The sequence below is a fragment of the Pteropus medius genome, unplaced genomic scaffold (assembly GCF_902729225.1).
Source record: "Pteropus medius unplaced genomic scaffold, Ma_sr-lr_union100, whole genome shotgun sequence".
NCBI classification, from domain to species: Eukaryota; Metazoa; Chordata; class Mammalia; order Chiroptera; family Pteropodidae; genus Pteropus; species Pteropus medius.
In genome coordinates, this window is record NW_024349800.1 from 49,002,934 (window position 1) to 49,025,667 (window position 22,734).

At 37.6% G+C, this 22,734-nt stretch overlaps 1 protein-coding gene across 8 annotated transcripts in view; it reads right to left on the reverse strand.

Annotated features, from left to right (window-relative positions):
- Nucleotides 1-22,734, reverse strand: part of BABAM2 (BRISC and BRCA1 A complex member 2) — a 343,218-nt gene that overhangs the window by 212,213 nt on the left and 108,271 nt on the right. For all 8 annotated transcript variants that reach the window (XM_039887509.1, XM_039887506.1, XM_039887507.1 and 5 more), the window contains one exon: nucleotides 17,203-17,277. In XM_039887509.1, the coding sequence (XP_039743443.1) occupies nucleotides 17,203-17,277 (75 nt within the window). The remainder of the gene's footprint in view (nucleotides 1-17,202; nucleotides 17,278-22,734) is intronic.

Genomic DNA, 22,734 nt, shown 5'->3' on the forward strand with positions numbered 1-22,734 from the left:
TTATGGAAACTCATAAACATCAGCCCTTCCTTCCTATTTGTACTGCTACCAGTGCATCACTTCACTTCTAGACTGTTGAAGGAAACAATCCTTGATAGTGTGCTAATGATGTAAATAAACCACAGTCTCCTTTAATCTGTGCTCCTTGCCTCCATATACCTTCCCCAGTGAAATTTTAAGGCACCACTTGGCTTGTGCCTTGCCTTTGTTTTAAAACCTTAAATGACTTTTTAGTGTCTGCAAAATGAAGCTCAAACCCTTTAATCTGGCATTCCACACTCAACCACCTTGTTCTTGCTTGAATGGAATTCAAACTTGTCCACCTCTAGGCCTTTGCTTGAACTTTCACTCTTCCTGGAGGTGACAGTGGTATAAGGCCACATCTGATGGGGAAGATTTCAACAGACAGAAACAATTATGTAAAGTAGTCCCAATTGAGGGAGGCACAAAACCAAGAAAGAGTATGAAATGTTGAGGCTAAATTTTCAGTATGGGTGGAATGTAAGGTTGATGTAAGTAGAAGGATACAGGGATAATCTAATGTTTGTGACCTTTTAGATCCTAGTATTTATCTGTGTTTCTTTCTCTCTACCTATTTACCCACATACCACCTGTGGTGGTTTTAAAACATGCCCATAAATTCTTTGATTGCCTAATTCTCTTTCCTTTAAGTGGGGTCTGGACTTAACCTCTTCTAATGAAGTGAATAAGAGAAAATGACAGTGTGCGACTTCAGACACTAGGTCATAAAAGGCACTGAAGCTTCCTCTTTACTCTCCCGGATTGCCTGCTGTGCGGGAAGTCATGTGCCATGCTGTGGGGACACTCAAGCAGCCTATAGAGAGGCCCAGGTGAAGAGGAATTAAGCTCTCTTGCCGAAAGCCATGTGAGTAAGCCATCTTGGAAATAGACCCTCCAGCCCCAGTTAAACCTTCGGATGACTACGCGCACCGCCAACATCTTGAGAGCAATTACATGAGAAACTCTGAGCTGGAACCTCCTAGCTAAGTCACTCTCAAATTCCTATCCGGACAAACCACAACATAATGAATATCTATTATCTTAAGCCACGAAATTTCGGAGTAATTATGCAGTAGTAGATAACTACTATACTACCTCTGATAAATGTCTACCAAGAAAAATGTCAATAGTTTCAAATATAAATATAAATATTCATGACAATATTCCCAAACAGTATTAAAGACTAGCCTTTTAACTTATGATATCATTGACATGATTAAAAAGCACAGTGATCACATTTACCGTGTTTTCCACCATATATCCATCCTCAGCATCAAGTACAGTGCCTGACAAACAGTAACAATTCAATAAATATTTGTTGAATGAATGAATGGACTCCTTTTCAGGATGGCTCTGAAGGAGACTGTCTTATAATATTATAGGTCTCACAGCCTTGGGTTTCTGAGCAAATGGAGATAAAATATAATTCCTTAAAACTCACTACATACAATATACTGTTTTATTTTTTTAATTTACCTTTTATGAAAAATACAAATACAGAAGCCTATACAAAAATATCTATAGCTTAGTGAATTACTAAAAGACAAACACTTTTGAACCACCCAGGTCAAGAAATAGAATATTGCCAGCTACCTCAGAAGCCCCTCCAAACTAGGGTGTAGATGTAGTGACTACATCTACATCCTGCATCCAAGCAAGGAAAGAATCAGCCTCGTTAGGCTTAGAAAATAGAGAGGAGCTTAAAGGAGAACCAGATCCAAGGGGTCACTCCAGCCTTGGCCAGGGTCCCAAGAGCAGAGTTCCTCTTGCACTAAGAACTGGCTGCCAGCTGCTAGTGACCAGATGAGAAACACGAGCAGAACAGGATCGTGAACGGGAAGGCTCTCGATGTGAACCTACTGTCCTTTTTCTTATTTTGAATATATGGCATAAAAGACTCATGGATGGAATTTTCGGGTGAAAGATGTGATGGTGGTGGCAAGTTGAGACAGCACACTTGTAAACAAGACAGCACTCTTGCTTTGTACATTTTAATTTAGGGTAGCTTTCTGTTACACTGCCTGCTGAAGTTAAACTGCCTTGAATCATTATGTTAACCTTTAATACAGAAACATCTGATAGTGTGCTAATGAGGTTAAATAAATTAAGATGAACTTTTCGCTATGTGCCATCAAGTTCAAATTTTTTACTGCTATTATGGTTTGCCTGGGTGTCCTAGCACAAAACTTCAGCTTTATTCATGTTAATTCTCAATAAATGGGTTTGTAGCAATTTGTTAAAATCGATTAACTATAAATTGAACATTAGAATATTGTAATCATTCAAAAGGATAATTCTGAAAAACAGAAAAGAATAGCCTCATGTTGATTTCCAAGTTTTCGCAACATCAGTTAGCAACAGAAAAGGCTGAATCATTCTCAAATTATTATGAGAACTTGCTTAACTTTATTAAGGGTGGAAAAGAGATCTTACACAGCCTTAACGGGGCTCATAAGTCTTGTTCTTTAATGACATAATTGTTCAGAGATGCTACTGAAGTCTCCTGGACAGACTACAATATTTCACATGAAACAGGTTGGATTACGACACCCATCTACCAGGCAGCCTGCATGTGACCACAGGACATGCAAAACTGAAGTAGGTTCCATTCATGCCAAGTAACTTTGCTGAAGTCACTTTTTAGAAAGGGGTGGAGGTAGAATGTGTTAACAGGACTACTATGTGAACCCACCAAAAAGTTCCTGTCAGAAAAGAAGTCATAGTTCCATTATGTCAGAAGCTAGAAAGAACTATGTTGGACAACAGATGAGTAAGAATAAATTCCACCCCTTTAGGAAGAGAAAAGGGGCTGCTCTACAATTAGCTTCCATGGCAATCTCTTGTGCTGGAAAGAGCAGGGGCTTTTGGGTTAAGATAACCCTGGGTAACCTATTTAACTTCTCTGAGCTTAAGATTCCTCATCTTTAAAAAAATGGAGATAATAATGCCTTTCTGAATGAGTCAAGGTTTTTCTGATTATACATGACAGAAACCTAGATCATACTCACTTAAGCAAAAAAGATTATTGATTGGGAAACTATGAGAGAGGTTCAAAGACTCCAAAGGACAGCTGGTTATAGGAGCTAAAGCTTCTCCAGCTTGAAGGACTAAAACCAAAAATCTCACCACTGACAGTACTTTTTCTCTCTAAATCTCTATCTCTCATCTTTACTTCTTTTTCTATGTTGGCTTTCTTCACTCCCACAGTATAGAGCTGCACACCCAATATGTTAGTCATTAGCCAAATGTAGCTATTGAGCATTTGGAATATGACTAGTCTGAACTGAGAGGTGGTAATGATTTAAATACACACCAAATTTCAAAGACTTAGTATAAAATGTGTACATAAAATATCTCATTAATAATTCTAATTTTGATTATATATTGAAGTAATATTTTGAATATAATGTGTTAAATAAAACATTATTAAACCTAATTTCATCTGTTCCTTCTTAGATCTTTTAATGTGGCTATTAGAAATTATATATATGGCTCACATTATATTTCTACTGGGCTGTGCTGATCTAGAGGCTTTTCCCACATGGTGAGGAACATGGATGCCTACAGTCCTGGACTCAACAAATGCCAGCTTATAAACATCACAGCCAAGAAAAAGTTTTTCTCTTCCTACTTCAATTTTCAAATGTTCTAGGCAAGACTCTGACAGGGCAAGCTTAGATAATGTCTCCAGTCCTTGAACTAATCCCTTCTAGGCAGAAGAACTGTAATAGGCATTAGAAGAACTGTAATGTACAGCTTCACCAGAATCACAGGAATGGTACGGAGAAATGAAGATGGACATGTAATACTATTATAAGAAGAAGAGGAAGAGAAATGCTAGGCAGACAGAAACAACAGACATCCACTGTACCACCTTACAGGGTGGCTGAGGATTAAATATAAACATACACAGCACTGCCCTCTCTGTCAATGGCAAGATTCTGACCAAAATCCCTCTCTAAATGAGTTATTAGAAAAAGACTTTTTTAACATCATAATGCAAACCCAATGTTTTTATCATCACAGTCAAGAGATATATGATATTCTGTTTTAAACGTTTCTAAAAACTCTCAATTCAGTACTTAGCTCATCATGAACCAAAACATATACACGTTGGGTACTACTGACTAGAAAGTTCAGCCTGTGCCCTTTCCTCGTCCTCATTTTCCCAGGCTGATCATTGAGCTAGGTGAGCAAGCACCACAGCTATGTGTGCCAAAACTTCAGCAAGTTGGAAATGTGGGTCACTTGGAGCCTTAACATTCAGTTTCACATCCCTTGATTCCCGACTATCAGCCTCATTTCTCTCCACTTCCCTTTCAATCATTTTATATACTGTTTTCTGACAGATTTCTTTTCTTAAATACAATTCTAATCATAGTACTATTCAAAACAATCACTCAAAGCAATCGTTAAACTCCTCAGTTGAGTATGTAAGGTTCTACCCATATCATTACACCTCTAAAATATCTTTCCTTTCTTATCTCCCGCTACTCCGTGCACATGTTCTATGATCTAGCCAAACTGGACTGTTCTACTGTTCTCTAAATGTGCTATTTTGCCACCTGAAATCATGCTCATTCATTCTCTCTAGCTTCTATCAATACTAACAATCATTCAGAGCTTATCCCAAATGTTACCTCCTTTATAAAGGTTTTCCCAACCAGAAGTAATCTCTCAACCCACTCAAGAACTTTGTACTTCTACTTAATTATGACTTGTACTATTATTGTTATATAGTCATCTTATACTCTTAACCATATTTTACTTTTGAGTTATAGGTTTGATTGATAAAAATGGTTTGATAACAGAAGACAGAGATTAACTGACACTACCTGTTAGGTGCCAGGTGGTGCCTTTATCATGTGGATATCATGTGGAGAAAATGTCACCATAGAAAAAGGTAGCTCCAGATATAAATGGTCACCTATAATGATCATATCCCCTAATTCCTATTACCCTCCCTCTACTACTTGGTTCCAATTCATATTTCCCTTTTGGGATTATAGGTGGCAAGGCCTCCCCCATAAATAGGCTGAAAAAACAGGGCAAATTCAAAAAGACAATATGAAAGAATTAGTCTACACTTTGCCTTAAGAAACCAACTCATAAAACAGGATGAGTAAGACAAGGAGATTCAGTTTTTTAATGAGCTCAATAAGCACTAATTAATGACGAAGTTCAGAGTGCTCATGAACACTGACCTGATCAAGCCTATCTGAAGTTTTGTGCTTATTCCTGGGCATCATAGTTTAAGTGAGATGCCGACAATCCAGAACACTTCCTGAAGAGAAGCATGAGGATAGAGAAGGATTTAGAAATTTATGACATATATTGAAAGTGTAAAGGACTAAGATGCCTAGTCTGTAAAAGAAGAGAATTTCTGGTTGTTTTAAAATACAAGTGTTCTGCTACAGTGTGATATATGCATTCCTTTAAAAAAAATTAAACATTGAGAATAAGAAATGTAAGAAAAATATGGTAAAGCCAGACCTTACCTTACAGTTGCCTGTACTACTCTGTAACCAAGCATAAACAAAAAACAAAGTAATTTCAGTAAAAATACTGAAATTTATTAAATACTTTATTTATTAATTCCTAATAAATGAAGAATTATCATAGTAAATATAGGGCTTTTTAAATAGGTACAAGTAACTTAATGAAAGGTGCTACGAAGAAAGATTGAAACGCTGAGTTATGGAAAAGAGTACAGGGACATCATCCCCAGAAGTGACAGTGAAAAAGCAGGTTTTGGACAAAATGCAATGAGGCCAGAGAAGGCCAGTTTTGGCTCACTGTCTTGTTTCTTTTCCACAAAAACAGGGGAAACCATGCAATAAATAAATACAGAGTGTAGAAAAACTGAGCCAAAAGAAAGAATATAGAGTGAACGGACATAGTATGCAATTACAATATACCTCACGGCTTGCTATGTTCGTTTGTATTAGTGTACTTTGCATGTAGCTGCAGTTATTTAGTGGCCAAAATATTAAGAAAAGTCCTAAGAAAAGTCAACTATAAACCATGGCAACTTTTGTATTATACTGACATGTTTCCAATATTTACCATTCTTGCATGAACTACCGCATGTTACTAAAGCATGCTCTGTAGCAAAGCAGACTGTACTTGAAAGACTATTACTACATATGGGGACAGGGTAGCAAAGCAAGTCAACTGATAATCATCTGAGATTCAGCTATATGTTAAAATTGTAATTTAGAAAACAAAAACACAGGCACACCATAAAAAAATAAAAGCAAAATAAAACAATAGAAAAGCAAAAGGAGAAAGTTCACAGAAGGTGCCTGTGACTTTGTATTTAGTAGGAGTATATTCTATTGTCAGAATTATCATAATTATATCTGGAAATTTGGGGCAAATTAAAAGTTGAGTTTTGAATCCTATATAGGTGAAATCAAGAGAGAGAAAAAGAGAGGCAGTAAACATAACTCTCTTAATTTCAATGAAATACTTTCTTCCTAGTCCACAACAAATTCAATACTTTGAAATACAAATTAAATGACTAAATAAAATCAAAACCATTTCTATTCTGCATCTATTCCAAGCTCAGAAGTAGATTAAGTACCACTGTATTCATTACCTCATTAATATTGTCAGCAATCTGGTGTGGTATATAATATAGCCTGACCACATTTTAACAGAGAAACTAAGTGTTGGAAGAGAATTTAGTAAATTATGTATTACCAACAGATTATTTAAAAATGAGAAGACGAAATAAAGGTGAGAAGAAAACAAAAAAAGAGAAAAAGAAGGGAGGAAAAGAGGGCGAATTCACCCAAGTTGAAGGTGCTAGTAAAATATCAACTAAGAGAGCATGCTATTAAAAATCACTCGCTCCTTGAAAGAAATCTCTTTCTTTATCTTTCTATGATGCCCCAGATGCCTTTATGAAGAAATCGCCGCCCCCTCCATAATCTAGAAAGGAGATGGGCGAACGACTGCCCACAGACCAAATCCGGCCCAATGCCTATTTTTATTTTTTTTATTTATTTTTTAAAATTATTTATTATTATTTATGCCTATAGACATGGTCTTCCTAGGTGGTCTCCCATCCAAGTACTAGCCAGACCCACCCCTGCTTGCTTCCAAGATCAGACAACGGGCTTGTTCAGGATGGCATGGCCATAGACCATAGACCACGGCTCCACTGGGGCGGGAACCCAGGACCTTCTGCGTGTAAAGCAGACATGCTAACTGCTACACTATGGAACCACGTCCACCAATGCCTGTTTTTAAAATACAGTTTTATTGGAACCCAGCCACACTTGTTCACTTACGTATTGTCCGTAGCTGGTTGCATGCTATGACAGCAGAGCTGTGTACTTGTGATAGAGACCATATGGTCTGCAAGCCCAAAATTTTACTATCTTGCCCTTTAGAGAAAACGCTGGGGTCTCTGATCCAGAGTGTATTTTTTCTCTAAGCCTTAGTTCTCTCTCTAGAGAAGAGCAGTAGGACAAGGACAATGAACTGAAAGCAGTCATGGGTCACCACCTTCACGAAAGAATAAAGGGAAGTTCCCTGTAGAGTAAGTTTTCAGACCATCTTACTATTTTCTTTGTAAGTCTCAAATGCAAATTTCGGCTCAAAATTAGCCATAACAAATCAGATTTATTGCAGGAATAAACAGAACCCTACTTTTATGACACTTTCTTCCAGGTACACATTCCTACTTTTATAAAAGAATGCCCACTCCCATTTGATTAGACAGAAACTATTTCCTTTAAGATAAGATGAGGGTTCTCTGTGAATTCTTTATGGTCTTTCAAGCAACAGACGACTGTTTTTGCTTTAAAACCAGATTTCACGCAAGTGAGTTAAAGCAGTCTTTATTTCTAAAAGCTGCTTATTAAGTGTGACTTTACTGGATCCAAAAAATTCCTTCAAATAAAAGGTCTCAAATTCTGAGGCATCATTAAATCAGTGGTTTAGAGAAAAATCTTTATGAGGTCAGCCTTTGAATTTATACTCATTTATCAGGATCTGACGGCTTTTTAATATTTGCTATCTTATGCTTGCTGAGAAACAACTATAATCAATATATATCACCCTAAAAAGCTTGCTGGAGTTTAAATAAAGAAAATATTTGAGGGAAATTATCGGTTTCCTTCCTAGCAAATACGTAAAACTAAATGGACTTTCAAACAGTTCCAAATAATAAAGGACAATGCAAGAATTCATCCAAAAAAGAAAAGTCTAGGGAGGTTAATTTGCCTAATTCTCTTTTTCTGGGTGCACAGAATGCAAAATCCTCCCATTCATAAGGGAAGGTGAGAGGAATAAGAAATTTCAAAACTGCAAATTTACTAAAACTCAATCTTTGATGACAAGTCACAGAGTGTGCCTGTCATGTGCACTTTTAACTCGTGCCATTACCTATTCTCCCTAACTATATGAAAGAATGATACCACTTGAAATGGATTTTCCCCAGAAATATTTCCTTTAAACTTTTCAGTAAGATTATCATATTCAAGTGTGTCACAAATTAAAACTATTTCCTGAAAAGCCTTCTCTATGATTATTTTGGCCAGCATGCTATCATTTGTTTCTTCTTAACAATTTCACATGATCGTTTTAGTTTTTCAAGTTTCTAACCCATTTCCACAACTCATTTTGTCAAATACCCACTGAGTATATTTCCTATTCATTCACATTCTTCGTTAAAACCAATAATCTGGTCTCTATCTTGACCATAATACTGAAGTGTTCTCTCTAGTCTCAACATCCCTATGGCCCTAGCCAAATCAAATGTCTTTTCTTGGGTCTATTCTTATTCATTCACTGGCAATTGAGCATTCATTCCCTTCTTTATTAATATTTTAAAACTTTTGGTTTATACAACTCTGGGCTCCTGCAGACCTTCCTACATAATTCTCTTCCACTGGATCCTCCAAGTTCAGGCCTTGGCTTTCCCAAAGTTGTATACTACACTTCCTCCTTCAAAAGGTTCACTTTGGTTTCATGATCTCCTCCACCTTCATCTTGTAGCGCCTCTCTAGTACCAGCTGCCAATAATCAAGATCAGATATTCTGTCAACAGCTCCAAATAAATGTTTATGGTCTTGGGCAAGTAACTTGAATTTCTTTGGACTTCATTCTTATGTCAATTAAGTAAATTCTCTAGAAAAAGATGAAAGAGTAGGGGTTTCAGAGCTGGGGGGAGAGCAGCATCAAGTGAAAGCTCTGGGAATTCTCAGGGCACTGGCAAGGCAGTGAGGAGAGCCGCCTATTTCAGATTAATAGCGCAGGTTGGGAAACAGTGTAAAACAGCACTGCATGGGACAGGTATGCTTTGGGAGCACTTATTTGTTTCAAGAGGAGATTAAAGTAGACTATTCTGAAAGTAATAATGCAGAGAGATTAGGTGTGGGAGGGAATGCAGCCAAGGAAATAAAGTAGTATTAATCTCTTTATAAAGAGATTAAGGTATAAAGAGATTAAGACTACCTGCTTAATGAAGTCTGAAATCATTCTTCAAGCATTCAAGATCTTCCCAACTCTTTTTTCCAGCGTTATCGTTATCGCTCATTATTCTCTTGCAAGAAATTTCTCTTCCAGCCTAGATGACTACCTGGCCCTGAATTCCAGTATGCCCACACAGCCACACTACTAAGGACTTGATCGTCCGCACCTTCGCTGTCCCGCTTCCCTTTCTAGCCTTTAAAAGCTAGACCTCTTCAGAGGTCTAGTTTATGTCTCAACTTAGTCACAGAAGCTTCTCTAACCATTCCCACCCATAACAGATCTTTACATTTAAGGGCCTACTGTACATGTAGCATACAAATTAGCACTTAACTATTTTTAAACTAATATGTATTAACTATGTCAACTATATATAAGGTATTTGGGGACAATGATTATCCTTGTATTTTTGTTTTTTTGCCTGTCTAATCCTCTACAGATTCCAGTACCACCTTAAGTCAAAATCAGTACTCCGGGGTTCTGCACAGCACTGCACTCAAGAACCAAGCCAAGTTCATTCTGAATGGCATTCCGCTGCTGTTGTTATAAGCAGCTCAGGATACTGGAGAGGGGGTACAGGTGCTGCCCCAGTTCAAGGTTCTCTTCTGTCACTACTGGGTCACAGTAAGATCTTCCTTAATATCACTCCAGACAGATTTATGTTGGATCTCATTTTCAGATCTTTCCTCAAACTCATTTATTCTCTCTACCTCAAGACTACTAAAGGTAAACTAATCTAATATTACAGAGTATTTCTTGCTGCAGTGTGACGTGTTGGAAAGACCACTGGCTTTGGAGTCAGGGAGATCTGCATCCAAATTCCAGTTCCTCACATTGCTACCTGGACCAGTTAAATTATTGAGCCTCCAGAGTCCATACCTATTTTTTAAAAATGTATGGAAAAAATTACCTCACGTAGTTATTGAGGTAATTTTGTCATATTAAATAAGACAGTGTGTATAAAGCGCCCGATCCAGTTCCTACAAACAGCATTTATTCAATACAAATTCATTCTCTTCCTTCACTCCCACCCTTCAAAGCTTATCACGGCCAGTATCCATTGACAAGTGAGGCTAGAGGTACTAGTGAGGGCTATTGTCACTCCATTATTATGCCAATAAATCCATTTACATCTGAGTTTATTAAGCCAATGTAGAAATCCATAGTTTATACTTAAACCAGGCTGCATATTATAATTACCTGGGGAACATTTAAAATATAAGGATACTTGGGCCTCACCTCTACAGATAGCAATTTCACTGAGCTGAGGCTGGGCCAGGGTATCACTACAGCCCACAAACCGAGAACCACTGACTTAAAGTTCACTGGGATCATTCAGTCAAAGGGAACCCTTGCGGCCCTTAAAACTTCTTGCTCACTTTTACAAGTTTCTCTAGACAAAACTATGCAACACAGATGTAATCTCCTCAAATTTACCTTGGTTCCACAGACTTCTAAAATAATCTCAGGGAACCAAGCCACTTCAGATGTCTATCACTTAATCTGACAGCAATCAAGGTGGAAAATATCCAATAAGCATCCAAGAGAATTCTGGTACACCACGCATCACAACGAAAAACACAAGAACATACATCTCGGGAGATAATTTTAAAATATGCTTTCTATGCCCCAGAATACCTTAAAATCTAGGCCTAAATTGTACTCTGTATTAAATTATACATTAGTTATCTTTCAGTTAATGGCTCCAGTCACAAATTTAGCAGCCTTACAAACGTGTGATGGTTAATTTTATGTGTCAACTTGACAGGGCTAAGGGATGCTCAGATAGCTGGTAAAACATTATTCCTGGGTGTGTTTATGAGGGTGTTTCGGGAAGAGATCAGCATTTGAATCAGTAGACTGAGTAAAAAGATCCACCCTCACCAACAGAGATGGGCACCATCCACTCCTTGAGAGCCCAAACAGAACAAAAAGGCTCAGAAAGGATGAATTCATATTCTTTTTCTCCATCTCTCCCTCCTCCTCCCCAACCTCTCTCTCTCCTCCTCCCCTTGAACATCAGAACTCCTGATTCTCCAGCCTTCAGACTCCATGACTTATACCAGCACCCCCACCTCCCCCACCACAGTTCTCAGGCCTTAGGGCTTGAATTGAATAGACCACCAGCTTTCCTGGTTTTCTAGTTTGCAGGTGGCATATTATGGGACTTCTCAGCCTCCATAACCAAGTGGACCAATTCTTATAATCTCCTCTTACACATACATACATATCTCAGTGGTTCTATTTCCCTGGGGAACGCTGATTAACCCAGAATGGTTCCTAGTTCAGAATCAGTGTCTCTACATCTGCAGGTGAAATGTGGTGTCACTCATATACTACTGTCATATTCTAGCAATCACTGGACCACTCTGTGCTATGGGGAGCTGTACCTTATCTACCTGAGATGCTCTTCAGAACACCCTTCTGCAGTCCACCTATCAGATTGCCATGGCCAACACACAGAAGCACTCTGTTTTGCCTGCAGCATTCTTAAAAAGTATTTATCCATTGCCATCAGTTAATGAGCAGATATTTTTCATATAAAAAAACCTGAGATTCTGGGCTCCTTTTAATAACATCTGCATATCTGGCAACATTAGGCCCATACACTCCCGTGGCAACGACTCTGTGGTTCAGTAGCAGCTGCTGCCTTAGATGAAGCGCACACTTGCTAGTTCACTACAATTCTCACCATGTCCTACTGTATTATCAAGCCAAATTCACTCTTTCAGTGCCTGCCTGGCCCTGTGAGCATCCGCATTTGCTAACCTAGGTTTGATTAGAAAGCAGATTGACTAAGCAGGTGTATCTGCTAGTCAATGTCCACCTGGCTGAGGAAGCAGCTGCTCCTACACAGGATAATCTCAGCACACAAGGGCCCTCGGATGCTTTCCTCCACATTAATAACCTTCTTAGACCACATGATTCTATTACCCTTATGGCGATCGGGAGTTCTGGAAACACACAAGTCTAGGTTCTTATCGCTGACAAAGAAATGAATTTCCAATCAGTGACAATTATGAGAGGTAAGATTTATTAAAGATGCATTTTGAGGTAGAAAATAGGTCATGCCTAAACTGGCTAACTAGATGGAAAAGAGGCTAACCCCATGGGGAGCGGGTTACAGCAGGGGAAGAGAGAGCTGTAACCCTGTAGAAGGTGGAGGTCTGTATCATATTAGGGCTCCGGTGGGTGGTTACAAAGGCATTCCTAGGTGATCGGTATGTGAGGTCATTTCAATTGACACTTGACTGCTATATAACTCTGCCTAGTGCACATGTGCTTATCCAGAATTCAATCTGTTATAATTAGATTTATGAACTTCCAGGCATAAACATGGTATTATAATGATGGTATAATCAGGCTGAGGTCGTGGGCGGGTTAGAGTAGTACCTTCTGTGCAAGAACCTGTAGCCAGATTAAACCAGCTGTAGGTTATGGCCCTCCCATCCTTTGCCTCCTGGGATGTAGGAGGGATGCTTTAACTACCAATGGGGTTTTTTGGGGGACAGTCTCTGGCCTGGGCCTCCATTCCTTTGTTCCCCTGTCGTGCACGTCTGACTAGCTACCTAACAATTCCAATATGGGTACCTCCCTAAGATACCTGCCTGTCCTAGGCCCTGGACCTGTCTTGATAACCTGGCCTTAATTCCTGCTTTCTGTCTCTGTTTGACACAGTGATCCGTGTTCTGCTACCTTGCACTGAGTGAACCCTCACTGATCAATGTAGCCACAGTGGCTTCCAAAGAAGGATGAGAAAAATGAGATGCTCATCTCCTAACACAGATGGCCTATTTTAGTTTATTTCCATATAGTGTCACGATTCAGATACTGTAGTGGGACTAAATTACAGCGAGCAATCCATCAAGATGAATGAGCTCATGTATGATATTAAATAATGTGAATAAGAACACTGGAACTAGAAATCCAAGTACTTCAGTCATAGTAAATTGGTTGCGGTCCTGCTTCTAGGCTGGGCTATAGCTCAGTAGCACCTAGTTTAGAAACGCTCTAGCAACTATTTAGACTTTTGCTATGGGCTTAATATTAGGGTCTCCCCATCCCAAATTCATATGTTGAGGTTTAATCCCCAGTGTGATGGCATATGGAGGAGGGGCTGAGGAAAGGTAATCAGGTCATGTGAGTGCAGCCTTCGTGAACTGCATTAGTGTCCTTATAAGAAGTGACACCAGAGAGATCTCTGTCTTGGTCATGAGAGAGAATACAGCAATTAGATGGCTATCTCCAAGCCAAGAAGGCCCTCATCAGACAATGGATCTGCTGGTGACTTGATCTTGGACTTCCCAGCTCCAGAAATGTGAGAAATAAATATCTGTTATTTAAGCAACCCAGTAAATGTTTTTGTTATCGAAGCCCAAACTGACTAAGAACATCACATGAGAAATTATGGTCTCATCAAACAAAAAAACTTAACGTTGATTTTTTTTTTATCTGATGTTTATCATATCCACTATCTGCAGAAAATATCACTATTTAGCCTTCTAGTTTAGTGAGACCCAGCAATCTTCCTAGATACTTCTGTATAATGATACTGAAGGGGATCCTAAATGTAGGATTTTAATTTCACCATATTCTGAATAAAACTGGTTTATTTCAAGAGGCTAAGCAAACACATATCATCTTTACAAGTGAGCTTCTCCCCTTCTGAAACACTGTATTCTTAGTTTCTGAGTACTTCTTGTTCAGATTATAAAATTTTCACTAGACAATTAAAACCTTTCCTTAGTTATCTCACTATGGAGTATGGTTTTCCGGGACGGGGAGTAGGGGGTGGGCAATGCTTTCTTAGCATCATATTCTTAGGCTCAATAATTCTCAGAACAAGAAAGCAGGAATGTACATATCAATTTTCACTACATCCTAAAGAAAATTAAAAGCAGCATCTTCTAATGACTAGCTCTTCCTTAAGAGAAAATATACAAGTATAAAACAATCTTTCTTCGGTTTAGTAACTATAGCGAATACTTATACTTTTACCATTTCAGTAATCCCCCCTTTATTGTGGGGACCACTATTTCCTCCCATGAAGTACACCAATTGAAAAGTTCAAGGGTGTGTACATGGGTCCGAATGGGGCAGACATGAGAAAGTTGGTCTATGCCTATCTATAGATGATCCAACACGAGATCTGTTTCCTGCCATGTGGACTACAGAAGCAGAGGACTTGCACTACATTTCTCATTTAACTTATATTAGTTTGTGCTGGATTTCTACCATGCAAAATAAAGGATCCTAACTAATACAAAAGTATTTTTTTACTGACTGAGTTTTTACATAAATGATTTATTTAACTCTTTGACTTACCTCGGCCAAAAATAAAATTCAGACACTGAAGTTGAGACTTAATTTCCAAATAAATTCACTCTATCCCAGGTAAGAGGCATATATGCTTAGAGTATAATATTAGGCAAAATCATGATCACTGAATATTTAATGGCTTTGCATTCTAACATCAAAAAAATTCTTAGTGGATAAAATAGGTACACTTGGGCATATAAATGTATGACTGGATGATGGCTTCACAGTGTAATGAAATTTCACTGTAGCAAATCAGTAGGGTGTACAGTCAAACTTCATGCTATCTCAATATGTAGAAGTTCTATTTTACCTTTCATTTCTTTGAGACAGTGAGGTGAAACTACATTGATGCTGGTGAAGTGTACCTTAACCCTAGGAATTTGAGGTGTTTATTTTGGAACTTAGACTATCAGGCATAAGCCTGCTGATTATTTTAGAAGCATTCAAATGTAAATAATATAAAAGGCAGTTCCTAATGCAAACTTTGTTTTAAGAGTATAGCCAAATGTTCCAAGGTTATGATTCAACAAGTTCAGAAACTTAGGTCTTAAAACCCTCAACAGTTATTCTGGATTACTTCTAGTATGCAGGTAGGTATTTTTATGCTATTGTTTTGTGTTATACAAGAGGTTGCTTTTGTCTTTGTTGTTGTTTCACTCTCTTTGCATGAGCTAAAAGAACCAGAAAGACATTAGTGCTGCCATGTAGGTATTTCATCTACAGGAGAAAAATAATTTCCTAGTACTTTTTTGCAGGGAGAGGTGGGAAGCTTTCCAATTTTGCCAAATAGGTTCCACCTTTCTGCTATTTGGCAAAGAAAGTAAGGACATAATAATACAAAGTTAGAACTCTTAGAATAGGAAACAGAAAATTTTGGTTTTGAAGAGAAAAAAATTCAGTAGATTATTATCCAAGAAGCATTTTTTTTCCTTTGACCCTCAAGAATAAGAGCAGAGGTAACATCAAGTACAAATAAATGGGACAACCAATCAAAGTGATAAGGCCCAACAATATCAAAGACACTGTAACTGTAAATTATACAGTAAAGCGATTCTATAAATAATGTACTCGTGTAAATTTTTTCTCTCATATAGTATTGAATCTGATTTAAAATGAGTTTTACCTGGAATATATGAAGGTCGATGAGTATGTGACCTAAGAATTTCCAAGGAAACTGTTTTCTATTCTAACAGAGCATAGTAACTGCTGAAACCAAATTAATTATGCTTGGTAACTGCAGAGCTAGCAGTATATTTTCCACAACAGGAGTAAAGAAAAACTAATATAAATTACTGACTTCCATTCTCACTTGGACTTCACAACCCCTGGATACAGAATGTGAAACTAGTCAACTAGAAACTAAAATAGAAGTTTAATGAGACAGAAAAATCCAAGGTTTTACTTACGGGAAAAAAATAATTCCCCTCCCTGGAGTGGAATGTATAAAAAAAAAAAAAAAAAGATCCCTAATCTTTTCTATGGTCTTCCGTTTATATTCCACCAGACCATGCTTCCAAACATTATCAAGATTAACATCTAATATTATTTATTGACGACTACAACATGCAAGAAAACTTGCACAGAATTCTGTCTTCTCTCTAGACTGTCATAAACACTGTTAACTCTTTGAACAACATCAATTAGGAAGGCAGAAATTTTTCTTACATTAGACTAAAGCTATATAACCGCAGGTTGAAATATGGAGCTGAGAGCAGTCACAACCAAAATTCTCATCTGTGACGAACCTAGGCCTTTGTCTTAAGGCTTCCTGTTCAGAATTGGCTCCCTGGACCATTTAGTTTCTTTCACACTAACTATAGCCTAGTCAGTTGCATTCCACCCCTTCTCTGCAAAACATCTGCAGACCCCTCCCCAAAACAGCTGCTCAAGCCATGCCGTGCCTGCATCTCATTTTAAAGAATGCTATATACATTGGCCTAACTTGATTCTGAGTCTCTCCAAGACAGCCCAATTTTGAAGGTGCCTGAGATCAACTACTATCATAAAGAAAGAAAATAAAATGTCCTTCAGCATAGCATAGTTAACACACAATCTGACCTAAAGACAAAATACATATTAGATAATTTCTATGAGAGTCTTTCATCCCAATAAGACTACTATCTATAGGTAGTTTTTTCCAAAGTTTAATTTACTTACACTAATTTTATCTTATTAAAAAAATTCATTTCAAATTAACCATTAGGGCTACTATTTTAGCTTTCAGGTAACAGGAACACAATGGATCTTCATGCAATTAATATTTTAATAAAATTCATCATCTGAACAAAATGCTGACAAACCAATCACACAAATAGTCAGAGTTAAATAATTACTTAAAAGGCTCATTTATATTCTCATATTGATAATTATATATTTTACCTTGAGAAGATATGTGGGAATATTACTGAAATCCACCGGCAACTTCAAAAGGAAACGAGCTGAAAATTCACCAGTCTGTAGAAAGAAAAGTATAATAAGATTAAAATCAAAAATAGACTGTGAAGTGACAATTATAGCCAAGGTCACAAGTTCAACCTGTTCAAAATGCAGGCATCTTCAGATTGGGAAAGCAACATGAAATAAAGAAGGTTGGAAAGTAGGAGAGGATCAAAAAGAAGCATTAAATTATTAGTTACTAAAAACCACAATTAGAATTTTTAAAATCTGCATTTTGAATGTGCAATAAAATTATAGTACAGTAGTACTATCTTTTTGGTTTTAAAAAGTATAAAAAGAATACCTGAATGATTTTTTTTTAAGCCAAATAGAGATATACCTGCCCCTTCAACTCATTTGTATTTTTTAAAGCACTCAGACCACTCACTAATATTTATAACCCACAGGCTCATGACATATATCACCAGCCTTCATAGTGTGTCTAGAAGTATACACAAAGGTCAAACTTCTACCCATATAAAGCAGTACATCAGTGGGTACCCTAAAGATTTAATCTCCTGTTAACATCATTAACATCATAATCTGTTAACATCATTATCATGAACTAATCTTTTTCAGTAATTCTATGAACCAGTCTTCATAAAAAAGAGACACAGAGGTTTGGTGATTTAAAACATTTAACTAAGCTATAAATAATACCTTCTATTTTTTAAAAGAGAAAATTCATGTAAAAGAAAAAGGTTTTCAATTTTTATGATGAGAAAGGCTAAGGAATCACATTTTTTAAAAAAATTTCATCATAATCTAGGGGAGGGGTTTTCCAGTTGGGCTATGCAGACACCTAGGGATCCCAAGGAAACTGTGAAAGCAACATAGATGGGTGCTGAGCTGGTGGGGCCCTGGGTCTCCCAGGCTCTCTCATGACAAGGCTGCAGCTTATCTTGGGGTTTTGACATATTGGGTTTCACGATGACATGCTGTTTGAACTAAGAACTCCAAGGATAACCTAGAACTACTCTAAAGAGTGGCTCTCTATTCTTTTCATATTGTGACTACTACAGAGCTCCCAACATCTCCATTCCCTCCCCCCTTAAAAAAACAAGTACCTCAAATTCCCCAAAACATATCTTTAAACACAGTAAGCATTTACAGATTTTTTATGGATGGCTGGATGAACACCCACCAGCACATATGCACACCCCTCACAGATGATTCCACAGCACACACCATTCCTTTCCACAAACACTTGAGCAACTGGCTTCAAGGTCCTGGCCCTAATTTTAAAACTCTGACCTAAAACCTTGAAAATGCAAACAGAAATATAAACCTTGAGCTCAAGAGATAACGATAACTATCATCCGCATAGTTGTTTGCTGTTTGTTTTACTGCTTTCAACATCTTTTAACTTATATCAACCTCTGGCAAGGGACAGAACACTTCTTCACCACCACAAGCCTAACCCTATAACAGAAAAGGCAGAAAGGAGAGAACAGAACGAACAGAACCAAAGCTGAGGCAAGCCAGATCGAGTCACAGCAGCCACTGTGCCACCAGGAATGCCAACAGTGAGAAACAAGACTGATCCTTAGAGCTGAGCAGCTGTACTTTGTATGAAACACAAACTTGTGCTGGCTACTCAAAACCCAACACCTGAGAGTTAAGCACCACTTACAGATCTACAGACAGCTCATCATGGTAGGTGGGAGGAGAAGGTCTTTGACAGATCCTAATAAAATTCTTACCTTCTCTTATCATTCAAGATTACTAAAAAGCTGTGGTTCTGGTGTTATGTTAAGCTCCAGAGAACTCTAGAACCAACATAACCGGTTGAGTGTGATTCTTTGGACCTAAGAGAGTCTGTTTTTAAGTACCAGAGGTTATAGTTTAAAAGGAGTAAGTATGGGCGCAACATATAAAGTACAGAGTTAAATGGGAGCTAATAAGACAGACACCTAGTCCAGTGGGAGTTTGGTGGTGGGTGTGGGAAGAAAAGAGTCTTCTTTTAGTGCTATGTACAGTGCTATAGAGGATGGAACACTCATCAAAGAACACATGTTCCCAACAACTGTCTCCATTCCCTTCCTCCTATATAATCAATTTTTCCTCTTTATCCACTCGATCCTATTAGCATGCACACATCATGTAAAAAAGTCTTTCTTGACTTTGGGTCACATCTTATTTCTGTTCTACTTTACAAAATAATCTCCTACGAAGAATTAGTCTATATTTGAAGTCTGTATTTCCTCTTTTATTATTCTCTCTTGAACCCTCTCCAGGGAGCCTTTCTTCCCTATCACGCTACCAAAACATCTCATCAATGACCTCTCCATTGCCAAATGCAGTGTCATTGCTCAGTCCTCACCTTATCACTGATTCTATCAGCAGTACCTTGACATAGCTGATCTCTCCTTTCCTGCAACATAATTCACTTGGTTTTCAAGATCCTACTCTCTCTTGGATCATCTCTACTTCACTGACCCTCTGATCTCCCCAAACTCTGAAAAATGGAATACGCCAGGGCTTCACCCCAAGACTTTTTTCCTTTATCTACACTCCCAGGTCATCTCATCTAGGCTAATGACTTTAAATGCCATTTATATGCCAACGATTCCCAAATATCATAACCCCATCCCAGATCTCCTATTATTTCAAGTTTCATTTATCCAACTACCATGACTAAAATCAAACTTGCTCTTCCTCCCATATTTATCATTTCAGTAAATGGCAAGACCATTCTTTTAGTCTCTCAGGCCAAAAACCTCAGAATCATCCTTGACTCCTATCTTTCTCTCTCATCCCACATTCAAAATGGTAGCAAATCCTGCTGATTCTACCTTCAACTTATATCCTTAGTTCAACCACTTCTTACCACCTCCATAACCATACCATCTGATCTGAGCCACTACTATCTCTACCCTTGATAACTGCAGTCACCCCTAACTGCTTCAGGCCTTGCAATTTATTCTCATCACCATTAAAGGCAAAGGGATCCTTTAAACACATTAGTCAGATTATGATCCTCCTTAGCTCAAAACTCTCAATTGGCAGGGAATTAGCTGCTTTATAGCATAATATGACAAGGTAACAATTTAGCAGAGATGTAAAAGAGGTGACAAAGCAAAACGCGTGAAATGTGGGGGAAAAACATCCCAGGCAAAGAGAACAGCAAGTGTAAAAGGGATTGATGTAAGAGTATGCCTGGATATTCAAGAAAGAGCAAGGAGGTTAGTGTTACTGGAGCAAACAAACACTAATACTGATCTCAGGTTACCCAAAACCTCTTTTCTCCATAGTCTAAGCAATTTATAAACCCCTGTAGGATGTGCAACAATCATTCATAAAAGTAGAGAACATTAAAGTGGCTACTACTTCTAGGTAGAACACTTGTTAAGTCATTTCTGGGGATGTTGAGACAGGTTTTTTAAAAGTACCAAGGGATCAGAAGAGGTTGATTGGGAAGACAATAACAAGTCAAACTCAATTCATTTCCTCTTCATTTTCAATTTTTAGAGGCCAACCATCTATCAAATAGCCATTTCTACTCACTAATCTAAAATGTCAATCTGCATGTTAAAGTGGCAAACTCAAAACTTTTAGTTTCTTACACTCAATGGCTCTTATGTATTTTTTGAAACAACAAAAGAAATAAAATGTGAGATTCAAAACAATTAAAAGAACTCTTGTACATATAAGGTAATCAGAAAGATAATTGCATATTTAGCACTTGGACTTATTTGAACTGCTAGTTATTTTAGTCCACGCACTGCATTTTAGCTCTTTTGCCCTTTTTTAGTTTGTACAATACATTTTTATTCTACCAGCTATTTTAGACAAACATTCTTTTAAAAATGCTCAAATGATCCCTACTTTATCCCTTCTCGAAATCTTGACCCTAGAACTAGTATAAATTTATGTTTATTGGCAACAGACTGATTTACACAACTAAATTCATAATAAATGAAACTTAAGACTGTGAAAAGAATTTGTCTACGAGAAACCACAAAAAGTACTTTATAATCTCCAACTTTCGAGCCTACTATACACTCTTAATATTGCCATTGAGAGACTAAAGAAAACTTAGCACTTGTTTCTAATAGCATTGGAATATTGGAAACTAAGACTCAATAATTCAGCTTTCAGTCCTGCCCTGATTTTCCTGGTGACCTGCAAACTAACCTTCCTCTGTGAAACTGAGTAAATGGTGAATTAAAACATATCTTAATGTAAAATTTGAGCTATAAACATGACATGAAGAGCAAAACATAAGTGAAAAATCCTTTCCGAGTTCTACCTCAAACAATGACTTTTCTTGTGTTTCTATATTTGAAGTTCTAACAGTTATTCAAGCAATTTACGGTCACTCTGTTGTAATGTCAAAGATTGCTTCCATAGCGATCTTTCCTGTAAGCTGAAAATGAGACATTTAGATGCAGCCAAGTGAACAGAATAATTTGATTTTTTTGTCAATCCTTGGTCGAATCTTTTCTTGGATAAACGGAGAAAATTATCTGACCTATGACTGTTAAAATGTCAGCCATTCTGCCAACTGCCTTAATGGCAATTTCCCCAGCATTAGCGATAAATACGTGCATCCTTCCTTTTTTCGAGTTATAGTACATTGGCAAGTAACTTAAACTAACGAGACTAAGTTTGGGCAATTTATTAGGTCTAAGCCTTTCTTCTGGTAACAACAGTTGTGTCATAGTTCTCTCCTCCTTTTTAAAGTGACAGGTAGGCATCTTATGCAGAATGGGTTCCAAACCCAGGTTGCTCTGTAAAGGGAAATTTTACTTTCTTTCTTAGAGATTGTTCCCTGTCAACGACCAAGCTGTTATTTAAAACTGACTGCTCTTACCACTTAGATAGCTAAAAGCTAAGAAATACTCAAGAGTGACTATAACTTTAGCTGGGTGACAGCATGGTAAGGGTGATTCTTCAGTGACTCTGCCTACAAATATCCTAAGTCTGGAGATTGTTCCTTGGCAATGCATAAGTATCTATCTACATTCTGAAAAGGAAAGCCAAAGCCAGTCTAATTAGAACATCTCTTCCTTTACAAAAAGGGTTTCTAAGATATACTATTTAATTATCCCCAAAACCTTGTTTGGTAGACTAATTCATTTTATACCTATTTTAGAAACAAGAAAACTAAGGCTTAGAACAGTCCAGAAACCTGCCAACAGTAATTGAAAGAGTAATAAAGAGTCAAAGCTCAACCTAAGGTGCAGATGTATTTATTCATTCATTCCTCTGGATTAAGAGCCTAAGGTGTCAGGCCATATACTAGGCGCTACAAATATGATGAGTAACAGATATGATCCCTGCCCTCCTGAAGATTATGGTCTAGTGAGTGAGTCAGATATTAATCAAAATAATACTCCTACAAATTACAATCTGTGAAAAAAAAAACCATCAGAGAAAGGGTAGGGTACAGTGAGAGCTTATTTCATGAAGACCTGACCTGTCTAGGCTTTGAGGCTCATTTCTTTGAGGGAATCTTGAAAAAGCCAAGTC